We start from the raw sequence: 17,653 nt of genomic DNA, 5'->3' as shown, positions 1-17,653 counted from the left end.
ACAAATCTGCTTCAAATCAAGACTTCTACAGTGACTCAGACCCCAGTTATTACTTCCTATCTGTACTTTGCAGTGGAACCAGTCAATGGCTAACCAAAATAATTACTTGGTAACTCTAAATATTACCAACGAGGACAGGGGATGTAGCTTAGCTGGCAGACTTGCCTAGCATGCATGAGGATCTTGGTACAATTCCCAGAACCACGTACCCCAGTTGTGATGGCATATGCCTAGAACCCAGCTCTCAGGAGGCAAAGGCAAGAGAAACCAGATTTCAAGATCATCTTTAGCTATATAACAAGTTTGAGGCTAGCCTGAGATATAGAAGACCCTGTTTAAAATTTTTAATTAAATTATACTAAAACTAACAATAGCTGAGGCCTCCCCGGCAGAGAGAATTGGTTTAATCTGTCACAGCATCTAAATACATATATAGTTAATATATACTGCCTTACTTAGGGTTCTATTGCTGTGAAGAGACACCATGACCAAGGTAACTCTTACAAAGGACAATATTGAATTGGAGTTGGCTCACAGGTTCAGAGCTTCAGTCCATTCTCATCAAGGCAGGAAGCATGGCAGTGTCTAGGCTGGAGAAGGAGCTGAGAGTTCTACATATTGATCAAGGGTAGCCAGAAGAAAAGATTGTCTTCCAGGTAGCTAGAAAGAAAGTCTCAAACCCACCCACACAATGACACACTTCTTCTAACAAGGCCACACCTCCTAATAGTGCCACTCCCTGGTCCAAGCATATTCAAACCACCACATATACATAATATATCTTATATTGATACATATTCAATTAATGCATCAATATGTTATATATACATGCATACATAAATACACACATATATATGTAAAAGTAGCCACAGTTTGGAAACACAACTTGCAAATTTACTGTGTTTGATCTCTCTACATCGTAGTGCGTGGTGTTACTCTCTTTACAGACAGCATGGGGTAAGGGGACACAGAAGACCTCTAGCAGGCATTTACTCACTCTGGCTGAAGCTCCTGCAGTTTCCTCCAAACAACGCCTCCTATGTCTTATTCCTAAAACAATATGCAATATAGTGTCCTTTCTTCTACAAGCCAACTCTTCAAACAGCTGAAAACCCAAATTGTATCTGATCTTACCCATGTTTCCTTCAACCTCCTTCTCTCATAGGATGCCAAATACCTCACTCTCTTCATCCCTACCCCAAACATGTTCCATTTTGTCTTTCTGTGTGGCTTTTAGAATAAATACAGGACACCTGTTTGGGTGACCAGGTGGAACGGCAGCAAACACTTTCTGTTTGTGATTTCACGGGCCCTGTCTCTGCTCACTTTTGTATGATGTTGTACAATACTGTGTTCCTCACACTGATGTAAGCTGACCTGTGGCTTGGAGACACGGACACAGACATTGCTGGCTCCACATTCCCACAAAGACTTAAGGGAAGAGATTAATTCATAGTCGGTATCTAGTCTCCCTCTGTTTCACTGTCAGCTTCTTTCTGAATTTCATGCTTCTAGAGTAGTATGTGTGTTTACAAACAAACATGTAAGCAAAAAAAATAGATTGCTGCCCCTTTCTCTTCTTTTTCAAAAGAAATGCCAAGGAGCCAAGATGCCAGCTGCCAATGGAGACGATTCACTCTACCCCATTGTGATGCTCATAGATGAACTCTGCAATGAGGATGCTGACTATCCAGTGCTATGAAGGCAGAACTTCCACAGTCCTTCCGGAACCTGTGCTCAGACGAATGGGGGTGCGGCGAGGCCGCCGCCTCCAAGCTCGGGGTGTTTGCTAAGGTGCTGGAGCTGGACAGTGTCAACAGTGAGATCATCCCTGTGTTGGCTAACCTGGCTTCTGATGAGCAGGAGTCAGCGCAGTTGCTGGCAGTGGAGGCATGTGCGAACACCGTTCAGCTTCTGCCCCAGGAGGACCTGAAGGCCTTAGTGATGCCCACCTTGAGACAGGCTGCTGAGAAACAAGTGTTCAATACGTATTAGCTAACAAGTTCACAGAGCTTCAGAAGACAGTGGGACTGAGGTCACCAAGACAGATCTGGTGCCTGCCTTCCAGAACCTGATGAAGGACTGTAAGGCTGAGATGAGGGCCACAGCCTACTGTAAGGTCGAAGAGTTCTGTGAAAATCTCTCAGCTGACTGCCAGGAGAATGTGATCATGACCTAGATCTTGCCCTGCATAGAGGAGCTTGTGTTAGATGCCACCCAGCATGTCAAGTCAGCACTGGCTTCCGTCATCATGGTCATCTCTCCCATTCTGGGCAAAGACAACACCATCAAACACCTCTTGCCCCTTTTCTTGGCTCAGCTGAAGGATGAATGTCCTGAGTGTCCTGAGTGTTCTGAGATGAACATCATCTCCAACACAGAGATCACATGAACAAGATGATTGGCATCTGGCAGCTCTCTTCGTCCCTGCCATTGTAGAACTAGTTGAGTGTGTCAAGTAGAAAGTGTGGCTGGCCATCATTGAGTACATGCCTCTGGCTGGACAGCTCGGTGTGGAATTTATTGATGAGAAACTCAACTCTTTGTGTATGGCCTGGCTAGTGGATCGTGTCTATGCTACCCGAGAGGCTGCCACCAGCAACCTCAGGAAGCTAGTGGAGAAGTTTGGAAAGGAGTGGGCCCGTGCCATTATTGTCCCCAAGGTCTTAGCCATGTTTCGAGATTCTAACTATTCGCATCGCATGACTACACTCTTCTGCATCCATGTGCTGTCCGAGGTCTGTGAGCAGGGTATCATCACAAAACACATGTTGCCCACAGTTTTTTGTATGGCTGGGGACCCAGTCGCCAATGTTTGCTTTGTCACTATGAAAGATAGGACCCATTCTTGACAACAGCACCCTGCAGAGTGAAGTCAAGCCCATCCTAGAGAAGCTGACCCAGGATGTGGATGTCATGTACTTCTCCCAGGAGACTCTGACTGTTCTATTTCTTGCCTGATGCTGGAAATAGAAGCATTATGGGCCTCTGGTGTCCACTCCCAACCCCCACAAAGCTACCTCCCTTAGGGAGGTGGTGGGGGCCAACGACTGTCACTCCCCATGCATGGTCTGACCCTCCCCCCCAGCATAGTTCAGTTCCTCCTCTCTGTAGCCTAGAAAGACATCTCTGTCCACCTCCCAAGGGGCTGGGGCAGTACAAGTTGGGCAGGACAGCAGCCTGAAAGGAAGGGCTGGTTGCTCCTGTTCATATTGAGAGAGATGGGAGCATCTTGCTGTAGTGGAGACCCCTCTTCTGTCTACTTACCAGCCCCCTTTCCTAACCCCAAACGTGTGTGTGTGTGTGTGTGTGTGAATTGTGCCATCTTTATTTTATTCCTTTCCCTACTCTTTACATGGAGAAATAAAGGTGTAGAAATGAAATACAAATTAGTATTAAAGGCACTGAAGAGATTGCTCAGCAGTTAACAGCATGCACTTAGTACTCTGGCAGAGGACCTAAGTTCAGTCTCTAGCACTCGGGACAGCTCACAGCCTGCAACTCCAGTTCCAGGTGATCCCTACGTAGCACTGCACACATGTTACATGTACATAAATGCAGACAAATGCTCATAAGATAAAAATAAATATATATGTATTAAATCATATGCAACTTGCTCTCTTCCACCTAAGGTCCTGTCATAGACATCTCTCTGAGCCAGTGCAGAGGAAGGTCTTACCCATACTTCTGGAGGCTGCGGAGCATCCCATGGTAAACCTCAATATATCCTTTCCAATCATTTTCTTACTCCAACTTTGTCTGTCTAAGCCAATGGTCCTCAACCTTCCCGATGCTCCAACCATTTAATACAGTTCTTCATGTTGTGGTGACCACCCCCAACCATAAAATTATTTTCATTGCTAATTCATTACTGTAATTTTGCTACCACTATAAATCATAATATGCAGAATATCTGATACGTAAACCCCCCAAAGAGGTAGTGACCCACAGGTTGAGAACCACTCATCTAATGTCAAAAATCATAGCCTTCTATGTGTCTCTGAATTTCTTGATGCCCTTGTTGCTTCCAGTAATGTGAAGATACTGACAGATAAAACAAACAACTCATTCTTTTGCTTTGTTTTTAATCTCTCTGTGTGGTGTGTGCATGCATTCACTAGGTGTGTAGGAGTTGTTGTTTGTGGCCCATGGCACATGAGTGGAGGGCATGACAGCCTGTCCTGTGTGTCTGCTGTCATTCTTAAGGCATTGTCTGTTCACTTTCCCCAAAGGATTTCTGTGACTTTAGCTTCTCTAGAGCTGCCTCTTCCCACAGGACCATCACGAGAGATACTGTCCTTTGGATGTGCCAATTTGGTGAGCTGAAAACTAACATCTTCTACCAAGAGCAGTGGTGCCTGCTAGCATCATGAGTTTGAGCCCAGCCTGGCCTACATAGCAAGGTCAGGTTTGAATGAGGCCCTGCCTCATGAAAAGAACAGAGAGAGAGAGAGACAGAGACAGAGACAGAGACAGAGAGACAGAGAGACAGAGAGACAGAGACAGAGACACAGAGACACAGAGACAGAGATACACAGAGACAGAGACACACAGAGAGACTGAGAAATATAGAGAGACAAAGACATACAGAGACAGAGAAACAGAGAAAGACAGATAGAGACAGAGAAACAGACAAAGAAGCAGGCATTTTCTGTTTCTTGGCTGTCCATTTATTTGAACAAGTTATTTGTGTTTTCCTATCAATTTTAAGAGTTTTTGAATAAACAAAGAAAGTAATCTTTTGTGCGTTCTAAATTTTCTTTTTCTTTCTTTTTTTTTTTTTTTTGGTTTTTCAAGAAAGGGTTTCTCCGTATAGTCCTGGCTGTCCTGGAACTCACTCTGTAGACCAGGCTGGCCTTGAACTCAGAGATCTGCCTGCCTCTGCCTCCCAAGTGCTAGGCTTAAAGGCGTGCACCACCACCACCCAGCTAATTTTCTTTCTTTTAAAAAGTATTTTTAATCTTTGTTTACTTGTCTTGCATGTTTGAGCATGTGTTGTGTACCTACAGAGGTGGAAGAGGGTTCCAGAGGCCCTGGAACTGGGTGTTTGTCAGCTGCTTGACATGAGTTCTGTGATCTAAACTTGAATCAAGAAGAACAGCGAGTGCTTTTAACCCCCCAAGCCATGGCTTAAGCCCCCTTTCCAGCGAGCTGCCATTTATTTATTTTTTTCCTTTGGTTGTAGAGACTTTCTCAAATTGTAATGCAAGTAAATGTGTTTATCTTTTTCTTTGGTCTCTGGGTTTCCTGTCTTGTTTCAGAATTTCTTTCTTCCACTCAAAGCTATTCTCATTTTCATTCAGCTTCTACTGTGATATTTTTGTATTTCTATATATCTAACCAAAATGAAATCTTTGCATCTGACTCGGTGTATAAGTGTGTGTGGTGGGAGTGGGGGGTGGGTATGAGAGAGTGAGTGGGGACTAGCTTAATTTATTCTAGACTAGTGACCTAATATGTAACATTATTATCAGAGAAACTGGTCTCACTTTTCCACTTGCTATGGTCAAATCCCCTGACAAAAGCAACTTACAGGAGAAAGGGCTTGCTTTGCTCACAGCTTGAGGGTATCGTCTATTGTGTGGAGAAGTCACAGCAATAGCAGGTTAAAGCAATTTTACATCCCCGGTCATGAAGCAGAGAGCTAAAGGCCAGTGCTCAAGCTCACTAGCTTTTTTTTTTTTTTTTAAATAATATTCTTATTGCTTTTTGGGAATCTTACATCATGTACCCCAATGGTACTCACTACCCAGTCCTCCCATATCTGCCCTGCACACACAGAGAAGAGGAGGAGGAGGAAGAAAAGGAGGAGGACGAGGTGGGGGAGAAATGAAGTCAGTTTTGTGTTGTCCATAGACACTTTTGTGTTTTTCACTAAAGCATTGTCAAACTCCTAGTGGCCAGCCTTTCCAGGGAAGCTGAGTCCTTCTCTGCCTGTATCCTTCATCTCAGTTTTTTGTTTCTTTGTTGTTTGTTTTGTTTTGTTTTGTAGTTAGTTTAGTTTGTTAAATTCTCTTTGATGGTTTCCTCTCTAGGCTATTACTTTGGGGAGGTAGGGGTTGTTACAGAAGCCCTTTTTGGTTCCTTTTCCTCAACTGTGTGTCTGCTGACATTGATAGCTTCCTTGCCCTTCAGAGTCAGTGGGAGCACGGGTGCTAGGCTTCCACGTGGCCTCTGGCCCAGCAGGGACCATGAACATCCACTTGTCTCCAGCTTCAGAATGAACCTGACCTGACCTCTGCCTGGTCTGTGTGTGTGTGTGTGTGTGTGTGTGTGTGTGTGTGTGTGTGTGTGTGTGTGTCTATGCATGTGTCTGTGTGTGTGTGTGTGAGATGTTTCTTTTTTTACTTGTGTGGAATACATTGTTTTGTTTTGATTTGGCTTGGTTTGGTTTGGTTTTGGTTTTTTCGAGACAGGGTTTCTCTGTGTAGCCCTGGCTGTCCTGGAACTCATTCTGTAGACCAGGCTGGCCTTGAACTCAGAAATCTGTCTGCCTCTACCTCCCAAGTGCTGGGATTAAAGGCGTGAGCCACCACGCCCAGTAGAATACATTGTTTTAATTACATAGATTTTTTTTTCCTTTAAAAGATTTTTCAGTTTTTGCATGTGAAATTGTATGAATCTAAAAATGACATTGCCCAGTTGAAAAAGAGATAATTGTAATTGCATTTAGTCTACATTTTATTTTGGGTAATTACATTTTTATAATCTCTTCTCCTGTTTAGGTGTGTAATATGTCTGCAAGCATCTTAAACTACTATTGTTATTATTTACTTTTAGTTAACAGTCTTGTGATCTTTATGGCATTTTTATACCCTCAGGCCTTTGCCCAGCACATTCATGACATGGATCTTACATACCCATTAGTGCACACACAATGTGATCAGGTACCTTGAGCGGAACTGGCCACACTCACATAACTTTAAACACAGTATTTTTAAGATGTGTTCCACTTTACTGTGCTTATTGTTAGTCTCTTACTATGTCTAACTCATAAGTTAAGCTTTATCATAAGTCTATGTTATAGTTTAGTTTGTCATAAGTCATAGTATAAGTCTATATACTATGGAACAAACATAGTATAACTGTGGTTTGTATTGTCTATGGTTTCAGGCATCCACGGAAGATCTGGGGACCCATCCCCTGAGCATAAAGTTGGGCAGCTAGATGCACGTCCTATTGGTTCTCTGCAGAGCTCTGAGTAGCATCCATTGACAGTGTTCATTGCACAAGTCGAAGAGACTGTGAATGTGGGAACACTGCTCTGTGTGGCAATCAGGAGGAAGGGAGAGACTTCTGACGGTGAGGCTTCCTTGACAGGTAGCAGGAAAAGTGGAAACACTGCCAGAGGGCCCCTCCCCCATGTAGGGTGGGAAGTGTGCAAGACAGGGGTGAGCACTGGGGTCTCAGTGAACCGGAAGCAGCGAGAAGCATAGCAGCCTGCAGGAAAACTGAGGATAAGTTTTTGCCTCAAGCAGAATAAAACTGGAGTCCGTAGAACCCTCTGAAAAACTTGAAATTGGGGGCTTGGGAATACCTCTCAGGGCACTGGGCTCCCCATCTTCATAAACCCCTGGTACATCTACCATCATGGTTATATTTCTCCCTGCAGAGGGCTTTTGCTTTTGGACATCTCCCTTGACTTTCAATGCAGGTATAACCTCTCTCTCTCTCTCTCTCTCTCTCTCTCTCTCTCTGTGTGTGTGTGTGTGTGTGTGTGTGTGTGTGTGTGTATGTGTGTTCTCATGCAGCAATCTTAAGCCTGACACAGCTAGAATGAAAATGGTACCAAATAGTTTCCCCTCCCCTCTCTAGCTGCTGCAAACCTCTGCTCTCACCTCTGAGCTCTCCCAATGACCTTGAAGGCTCATGTTTGGTGGGAGGAGTTCCAGCTGACCTGGGAGCACCCGCCTCTAGCTGTGAGTAGAAAATGCCTGAACTCACAGCTGAAAGTGGTCACCCAAGGGCTGGTGTGGACTCTGTTAGACCCCATGCTCTCCTCTTGCTTTGTGTCAAGGCTCTGCTCCTGCTGGGTCTTCTTTTCCTCACTCTCAATCACACAGATCTTCGGCTCCTGCTCTAGGCTAACTCCCCATCACTCCACAAGCCGAGTTCTTCTCCCCAGAGTCGGTTTGGAGCATGGAATATCTTCTGCGTCCTCAGGGGTCAGCCCTTGTCCTTCTGTGCTCACCCAGGGTCTATCTGCACTGGAAACATCAACTCTCAGGGGTGATGAGGGCCCTTGCACGATCAGAACAATATCCAAGATGTAAATATCCTCAGACCTAGAAAGGCCCTGGGAGAGGTTTCATGCTCCTTCATGCAAAGGTGAGGCCATCTGCCCACCAGCTACAAAAAAACATGGATAAAATGAAGGGCTCCTTTAGAAACTCATTCTGTCCACAAATATCTAAGCACTTTCCACCATATTTTAACAAGTATTGGATTTAGCCTGCCCAGGTTCTAATCCCACCATTCCCACCTTACTCACAAGCTACATATACCATAGTTAAGCCTTTCCCTGGAGACAATGGTGGTGTTTACTTCTCAGGATGGCTAAATGAGTGTGATGGTCAATCTTGTCTAACTTGACAGGACCTAGAATCATCCAAGAATTACACTTCTGTGGGTGTCTGTAAGGGTGTGTCTGGAGAGGTTTAATTGAGGCCAGAAGAACCACCCCAAATGTGGGTGGCATCATCCCAGGGCCTGGGATCCTGGATGGAACAAAAAGGGAAAGAAAGAGAAACTGAGCTAAGTGCCCGCATCCAGCTCTCCCTGCTTCTTGGGTGGACACAGTGCTTGCATGTGATAGGATGCTTCCAATGACCAGATGCCTCACCTTCCAGTGGCCACTGCTGGAGGAGCCAGTGCTCTATATCCCTCTGTGATTGACTGTGTGCTCAACCTAGGAGCCCAAACAAACCCACTTTTCCTTAAGCTGCTTTATCCCTATTTCATCACAGCAACAAGGAAAGTAACTAATACAGGGGATCAAACAAGCTAATAACGGGGCGACTACCAAGATGAGTTTCTTTTGATGGACAGTGTACTGGCTGGTTTTGTGTGTCAACTTGACACAGGCTGGAGTTATCACAGAGAAGGGAGCTTCAGTTGGGAAAGTGCCTCCATGAGATCCAGCTGTGGGGCATTTTCTCAATTAGTGATCAAGGCGGGTAGGCCTCCTTGTGGGTGGTGCCATCCCCGGGCTGGAAGTCTTGGGCTCTATAAGAGAGCAGGCTGAGTAAGCCAGGAGAAGCAAGCCAGTAAGGAACATCACTCCATGGCCTCTGCATCAGCTCCTGCTTTCTGACCTGCTTGAGTTCCAGTCCTGACTTTCTTTGGTGATGAACAGCCATGTGAAAGTAAGCCAAGTAAACCCTTTCCTCTCCAACTTGCTTCTTGGTCATGATGTTTGTGCAGGAATAGAAACCCTAAGACAGACAGGAATGTCTACTAGGTGCCTCCAAAGAAGTGCCCCCCCCATACAGGCTATGATTTTCAGAAACCCAGACTCCCTCCCTCCGGTTAGTGTGATTCTGCTGATGTAGTTGGGGTGCACATTTCCCAAACTATGAACTTCCCAGGGCAAAGCCAAAGCCAAGCGACTGCAATGGAGCTTTGCTCTCTCTGGTCTGCTGGGCGAAGAGCAGTCTCTTCCTTCCCTTCCCCCTCCCTCACCCCTCAGCGCTTTATTCCAGCCTTAACTGGGGAAGACATGCAGGGGCAGAGTAGACAGCAGGGCTGTTAGCAATCAGAGTGTTACAGGGGTGGGTGTGAGTCCAGAAGCAGTAAAGAACAGCAACAGGACACATGTTAGAAATAGAGCTTTAAAAAAAAAAAAAAAAAAAAAAAAGGAAAAGCTCCTTCCCCCGCCCTCCAACGATCAGGAGGTCATTTACATAACACAACTTCCCCCCTGTGTCAGGGAGCCCAGGTGGTGGTCAGGGGATGGGGGTATGGGAATAGGGGGTGTGAGGAATGGGGCGTAGGATTTTCCAGCTCTCCTCCACCAATTGGCTTCCTTAGTGTTAATCTTGATGTTACCACCGTCTCCAGTCTCCATCTTCAACCAGGAGACCAGGTTGGGTTGTCCTCCCTCTGGAGTTCCTGCCCTTTACTGTCATAATGTCTGCCGCTTCTCCGTTTTGTTGCTTGACTGCTGGCTTTCTGGTCCTTACTGACAAGCGTTCTTCACCGTCTCCCAGAATTTGGGGCAGGATCTAGAAATTGGGAGGTGACCGGTGAATGTGTGGTTAACCTATGCTCACTAAATGCAAAATGGCACACCAAGGGGTTTTTATGACAAGAATCAACTTCGAGTCTGAGGTGGCTTTCCCTCTAGTGTCCTTTACATCATCAGTGGCCCAGCAACATGTAGCAGGACTTGGGAGTGCCCAGGGCCCAGTTCTCCCTTGCAGACAAGAAATTCAACATTACTGAAATCGGCAGTGGCAGAACCATAGCAAGCAAAAAGTGTTAAATAGAGTCGACCAGGTTAAGAGGATGCGTGCAGTGCAGAGGTGTACGGATGTGGAGAGCACAGACCAGAGCAAAATCAACAGTTGGCAGAAGGCTGCTGCCCAAGAATTCTTACTCCTCCCAGTCTCTCTGCTTTATAGATGGGCAAGGGACCTATGCAGCGCTCAAATCCAGGGTCCCGGTCCCCGCCCACCACAATGGTAACCACGCTATCCCCCGGTGTGGCGAACCCTCCCGCGCACCCATTGCCGCGCACTAGGGGCACAAAGGGCCCCGGCAGCGGCAGTTTTGAAAATATCAAGGAAGTTGATCTGGGCCGGGGCCCAAGCGGTGACGACGAGGGAGGGCGGGAGGCGGGGGGGAGGGATGCGCGCGAGGCCAGGACTGCGGGCGCGGGGCAACACAGCTCGCCGGGCTCCGGCGGGCAGCGTGGCGTCCCCAGCCTGCGACCCCCGGGATCCTCCTCCTGCTACGCCGCCTGAGCAGGGGCACAGAGCCGCATGTGTCCCCGCGCAAGCCCCAGACCCGCGGGCCGCACCTAGGGGAGGCGGTTGGTGCCTGGGGAGGACCCCGGCTTCCCGCTCCATCCAAGGCTACTCGAGCGCCGCGGGGCCCTGCAGAGGCCCGCGCAGAAAGGACCATGAAAGGTAAGCAGACTCCCTGGGAGCAGAGAGAACATCCATCCTTCCTCCCAAGACACGGGCAGGGCCGGGGCAATCTGGTGCCTGGGCTGTATAAGTCCCCAGAGTAGACAGTTGCAGGTCAGGACCCTTGATAAAAAATAAAAAAAAACAACTATCCCTGAAGAGGTAGTAAGGAGGGATGGGGGGAGAGGGTGTCGGAAGGGGACAGGAAGAGCCCTAAGTCCTGGGAAAGAGAAGAAGAGAGGAAGAGTGAACCATCACACAGGGCCCTTTGCAGCGCCGGCCTCACCGCCATTGCTCACCCCTTAAAACAAATTTAAAGTCCAGACAGGATTCTGATCTGGTTCCCCAGTGAGCACAGAAGGATGCTTGGCATGGATCGCAGCTGAGGTTCCATTCCAGAGGCTCCCGCAGACCCTAGCCAGGTGTAAGCTGCATCTCTTTCACCTACTCTGTCCCCTTCCCCTCAAGACAATCATACCAGTCAGAGCCCCACTGAGTCTTCCCTTCCTAAGGTCTGAATCCTGTCTGACACTCCCTGACCTCTGACTTGGGGACAGAGCAACTGAGCAAGCCCTAATGGCCAGACAGACTTGGAATGGAAATAAAAAAAAAAAAAGCCCTTCTTGATTCCAAGCTGCTCCTCCTGGGTCCTGAAGAACTCCCTTCTGGGTCGTGAGGTTTGGGATGCTCTTGGTGCCTTTTGGTAACTCTCCCCTATCAGCCCAGGGAGAACTTCACCACCTCTAATTCCTAAGAGGACCTTTGGGATAGTGTTCAGAGCTCCAAAGCTGCACTCTCAGGTGTTGCTGAGAAGTAACAGTTGTGACGGGGAGGCCAGGCCCCATTTGTCAAGCCTGCTTCACCTGGAGCAGTGGTGGTTTTGGTATCCAAGGATTGGGTATTCAAGAAGAAAGGGCCTCGCAGGCAAATCTCTTGACTTGTGGGCTCTGAGTGTGCTGCGTGTTCAGTACTCCCAGAGGACCCACCCTTGGTCCGTGATGGAATTGTGAGATGCATAATGTTTTAAACAAGGATTCTCCCCTCCTCCTCTTTCATTTTGCATGGAGTCTCAGGAATTCTGTAGCTAGTAAAATGGAATCGCAACCTGTTACAACTCATTGCCAGCCGAGGGGTCTTGAGCCCTGGCTCGCTCTGTCCTCTGGTTCAGAAGAGACCGATGCCTTCCTGTTCCTTTCCCTCCGGCCTCTGGCACCTTCTGCCCTTGCTTTCCGATGGCCTCTAGGGTCTAAGGTTGACCAGGGTGAACCAAGCCGTCATCACCAGCCCCCCGGGGTGTTCCCTTGGCAGATGAGAAGGCGCCTCGCCCATGGGCCCTGCTTCTAGCTGCTGCATCCTGAAGCTCTGGCCCCCTGTCTGTAGCCCTGGGACAGGCTATTTTCTGAAACTACTGAGGACACATACTACTGTAGTCCACAGGGCCACAGGCTGCCCTGAACCTTGCAGGTACTGCTAAGGTGCTGCACTTTTCAGAGTGCTTTTACCCACCCCACTGCAGATAAAATAAAGAGGCAAAGGTGGGGCTGAAAGCCTGTGCTGGGTCAAGAGCTAGTGTGGGATGAACATGCCTTAGGAGGTCCCCAGGACAGGACTGAGGCAATTAAGGCTCCTGCCTGCTCACCCCTGCTCCCATCTTGCCGCTTCCCCCAGACTCCAGGAACACTTCCCTCCACAAACCTCAGGGTATCTCTTCAGAAACCCTCAATGATTTCCTGTGAGACCCCAAGGGCCTCAAGGGGTGGCAGAGCTGCCAGGGGAGAAAAGAATTGGCTCCCAGCATGCCCCCCTCTCCCCAGCAGCCACCATCTCCTATAATGGAAAGAGCAGGGTAGATCCTAAATATGTGGCCTAGGGATCTTCAGAGGGAAGCTTCTTCTCACTGGAGTGTGAAAAGCATGGCGCCCCTCAGCCCTGAGGGGGAGAGGGGCACACTTTCCAAAGAGGCCTTTCCCCAAGGGAGGCTGCTTTTTCTGGCTCCTCCGAGGCCCCACCAATCTTCCAATTACATCTGCTGGCAAAAAAACACAGTCCCCTGCTCAAAGCAAACAGTGATTTGATGTTTTGTGGAGAGAGAGAGCAATGATGAGGATAGAACTCAGACCAGAAGATGGGCCTGTTGGGCACCTCAGTGTCAGGTCCCCCCTCTGGCCACCAAGGTGTTTCTGCTGAGTGTGGATGGGGAGTGGGGGCAGGGTTCCTGCCTGACAGTGGCTGGCCAGGCCTCCCAGCTAGCAGTGTCTTTTTATGTAAGCTGGCACCTGGCCTCTCTCACACATAAGCCTAGGAGCAAACAGCTGCCACCAGTCTCTTGGTGACAAGCCCACCTCAGAGTTTCTCACTGACTTGTGAGCCATTAACAGCCACCTGTGACAGGGATTGAAAGGAAAGCTCTCCCAGAGCCTCCAGAAGTAGCCTGACTGGCTGTAAAGGTGAAAATAAGAAAACAAGACGCCAAAGCTGCAACCCATATAAGTTCTCCAGTTCTGGTTCTGTCATTTCCATCTCTGGGTCCCCGTGCTCCTTACTAGTGCTCCCTGAGGATGGGGAGCTCTGGGCCCCAGGACCACTTGGTGAGCAGAACTGATGTGGTGGATGTGGGATGCATGTGTTTGGTGTGGATCCCTGTCCCTCAGAGCCAGGCTCCACCACTCCCCAGTACTGGAGGAGCAAGCCAGTCCCCAAAACTGAGAGAGGAGCCTGAAACACAGAGCAAGAGCCAGCAGGGAGGAAAGAAGGCTGCTAAAACTCACCCTATGTGGCTGAAGAAGGCAGTTCAGTGGTTAAGAATGATGCATGCTCTTCCAGAGCACCGGGGTTTGATTCCTAGCACCCACGTGGTGACTCACAGCTGTCTGTAACTCAGTTCCAGGAGATTTGATGCCCTCTTCTGTCCTCTGCTGGCACCAAGCACACACATGGTGCACAGGCCTACATGTGGGCTGCTTTGCCTACATGTATAAAATAAAAATAAGTTAGTAAAACAAAAACACAGTCCTGTGATTGACATTTGATTTTGGCCAAAAGGCTTGAGAACTGATTTGCACTGTGGAGGCCACTCCTCAGCTTGCCTTGGAAATGGTTGTTTATTCATGAGGCAGCAGGCTACGCCCTCCATCCCCAGAACTCTGGGCTCAGAAAGGAGACTAGGGTCAAAAACAAGGAGCTAACTGCACAAAGGTGAAAAGAGCCATCAACTGATTCAGAAGCCACAGACATCAGCTTCAAACTATCCCAGGTTGTTACCCTGCTATCCATCTGGGGTAACTTTAAGGCCAAAAGATTCACATCTCTGAGCTAATTTGTGAAAGAGGAAAAAGCTCTTTACAATGGGCGCTGGTGGATGGATGGTTTGGCAGTTTCCATGAACCCACAGCTGGCCTGGGTGTTAGAATTGGCATCCAGGGGGGTCTGACCTCTTGCATATACTCCATCTGCATTCAATTATGTTGTGCCTTCTGTGTGTGTGTGTGTGTTGTGTATGTGTGTGTATATGTGTGTATCATGTGTGTGTATGTTGTATGTGTATGTGTGCATCATGTGCATGTGTGTGTATGTTTGTGTGTGTGTGATTATGTACATGTGTGTGCATATCTGTGTGCATGTGTGTATGTGTGTGTGCAGTGTGTGTATGTGTGAGTATTGTAAGGGGGCTGTGTGTGCATGTGTGTGTTTATGTATGTGTATGTGAATGTGTGTATGTCTGTATGTGTGTATCTGTGTGATGTGTATATGTGTATGTGAGGTTATCACAGTCGAGCACTGACTGGCCTCACCACTGTACTCCACTGCCTTAGTCCCCTCATCAAGTAGCCTGGATGATGCCTCAGGAAGGTATTAGGATATGGGGATTCAGAAGCATTCTCTCTGTCCATTCCCTGACACTCAAGAGAGCTCGCAATACATGTTTATTGTATATGTGTTAACCTTCAACACACACTGGGCTGAGAGCTTTTAAATCAAGAATCACACCATGGTATCCTCAGAACAGAGCCCAAGAAGTGGATAAAAATGCATGCTTCTATTTAGTGAACATGTATTGACCCAATGTTAGATGCCAGGTTCTTGGAGAGCCTGAGGGGCTTGTCAGAAAAAGGCACATTTGACAGATCTCACTAGGCTCATCCTCTTACAACTTGATACTATGTTGGGAAATCTCTACTTTTAGAGGGAAGAGGAAGCAAGCTTATGATGGAGCCTCAAGGCACGGTTTAGAACACAGGCAAAGAAGTAGGGATGGAGGTGAGAGGAGGGAAGAGATGGGAGTTGAGGGGATCGGTAGACTGTGGAGGCTGGGCTGTGGTGTAATTTTACCAAGCCCAGGCGCAGGCTCTCGCCTTTTATTACCCATCAGAGATTATTGGCGAGCATTCTTTTCTGCACATTGATCAATATGACGTCTGTGTCCAGGCTGCAACTTGATCTTGGGGCACAGAATTCAGCAACTGAGTACACAACGCACAAGGTCAACCCCAACAGGGCTGCATTGAGGAGAATGAGGGGAAGGTGCAGAGGCCTTGGTGGGAGAGTGTCAGGAGGAGCAATGAGGCTGGGCCTGAAGAGATGGCCAGCAGTCATTGGAAGACAGAGGGACAGACAGAAAGGGGAAAGAGTGGGAACAAGGTGACAGAGGAAGAGTGGGAGACCTTGTCAAAGGAGTGAAGAAGCATCCAGAAGACTTGGACATATGCTTAGTTAGTTCATAAATTCAAAAACTTCAGAAAGGGGGAGGGGAGTACAGCACTTAGGAAATCCAACACCCCAGAGCTGACAAGTAGCCAGACATGCTGAATATATCGTGTATATCGACCTTTCCCCAACAAAGATACGAAGATGCTATCCATATTACTCTGTCTTGCCACAGTTTTGCTATTTTTACGTTGTAAACTTTATTTTTTGGTGGGGTAAGCAGTGTGTTTTATAGTCTGCATACCATAGCTCACATGTAGAAGGTGGAGGACAACTTTGGGAGTTCGTTCTCTCTGGCCATCAGGTGGGTTCCAGAGATTTAATTTGGAATAACCAGGATTGGCACCAAGTACCTTTACACACTCAGCCATCCCACCAGCTCTACATGTAGTTTGTTAAGTTAACAAAAGATAGTGTGTGGGGGGGTGTGGGCTCATGACAGAACTTGTACTTGACATTTGTAGAGCTTTGGATTCAGTCTCCAGCATTATCCATATTTTTAAAAAAATGTTTTAAAGGATGCAAAATGAGGGGGTGGGGCTGGGGACTTAGCTCAGTGATAAGAGTGCTTACTTAGAAAGAGCAAGACCCTGAGTTCCATCCTCAGCTCCTGGGGTGGGATGTGTGTATGTTAGGGGCTGGGGGAGGGAGGGTAGAGGATGCATACATTTTCCCTAGGTAATAAATATTAACCTACATTTTTCATTGTTTGCAATGTTCTATAATATAATTCTACAATAGTTCAATCAAACTCTTATTCAAGGGTATTTGAGGCTATCCATATTTCTACTCAGGTTTATTACAGTATGGTTCAGTGAACTCCATGGTTACTTTTTTTTTTAAAGATTCATTTATTTATTATATGTAAGTACACTGTAGCTGTCTTCAGACACTCCAGAAGAAGGCATCAGATCTCACTATGGATGGTTGTGAGCCACCATGTGGTTGCTGGGATTTGAACTCACGACCTTCGGAAGAGCAGTCGCTCTCTTACCCGCTGAGCCATCTCTCCAGCCCTTGATGGTTACTTTTGTTGGCTGTGAACTTATTATCCTCTTAGGAAAGCTCCTAGGAGGGATACGAGGTCAAAGGGACAGACTATGTTCATTTGCATATGGCTGACTGAACACTGTCTGCTCTAAATACACATGGGTCCCTCCCTGTCCCACCCCCACCCATCCTGTTCCCTTGTGCTTGTTTGAGTGAGATGCAGATGTTTTAAGGGAGCCAGTGGAAGATAAAGGAGTTGGGATTCAAGTGTGGTTGGTCTTCTCAGAACTTCTGCTGTCTTGGGTGGGGGAAGTCTTCCACAGCACAGAGAAAACAGGCTCTTACCCCACCGACAGCACCTCCCCCACCCCCAGAAGGGAGCTATGGTCTCTCTGACCCAGTGCTAAGCTGCTGGATGGGTTGTGGGTGGGTAACGTGCAGAAGTACAGGATTAGTGTGGTGGAGATTGGGGAAAGCACGGAGGCAGGGTGCCAAGAGAGAAGCTGGAGGCCTTTCGTGCAGGAGGAATGGCAATCATGCTCCAGAGAGCGGGCAGTCTGAGCTGTAGCCAGCCTGCAGCTTGAGACCTGCAGATTTCAACTGAGAACCTTCAAACCTCAGTGTCGTTCCATTCACAGGCATGGCAGAGTGTGAAGAAGTAACCCAGCCGAGTGCTGGTATGATTCAAAACGTCGTCGTTCTCCAACATGGGGCACCTCTGAGTCCCCACTCCATAGGAATACTCAATGCATGTTTTTCCAGATTGACCGGAAGTTCTGAGGTCAAGTCAGTCTGAGAAACACAAAATTAAACATCCATTTAAATGCCGT

The 17,653-nt window shown here is 47.7% G+C and overlaps 1 protein-coding gene and 1 pseudogene across 4 annotated transcripts in view; both read left to right on the top strand.

Moving 5' to 3' along the window:
- The first annotated feature begins 1,561 nt into the window (after nucleotides 1-1,561).
- LOC116084853 lies at nucleotides 1,562-2,961 on the top strand (annotated as a pseudogene).
- A 7,896-nt stretch (nucleotides 2,962-10,857) lies between these two features.
- The window catches only part of Scara3 (scavenger receptor class A member 3), a 59,475-nt gene continuing 52,679 nt past the window's right edge, over nucleotides 10,858-17,653 (top strand). For all 4 annotated transcript variants that reach the window (XM_031361686.1, XM_031361687.1, XM_031361685.1 and 1 more), the window contains exon 1: nucleotides 10,858-11,129. In XM_031361686.1, coding sequence (XP_031217546.1) covers nucleotides 11,123-11,129 — 7 coding nt within the window. In that variant the 5' untranslated portion in view covers nucleotides 10,858-11,122. The remainder of the gene's footprint in view (nucleotides 11,130-17,653) is intronic.

This window comes from Mastomys coucha, unplaced genomic scaffold (genome assembly GCF_008632895.1).
Source record: "Mastomys coucha isolate ucsf_1 unplaced genomic scaffold, UCSF_Mcou_1 pScaffold9, whole genome shotgun sequence".
Classification (NCBI taxonomy): Eukaryota; Metazoa; Chordata; class Mammalia; order Rodentia; family Muridae; genus Mastomys; species Mastomys coucha.
This window is presented reverse-complemented; position numbering and strand designations above follow the sequence as displayed.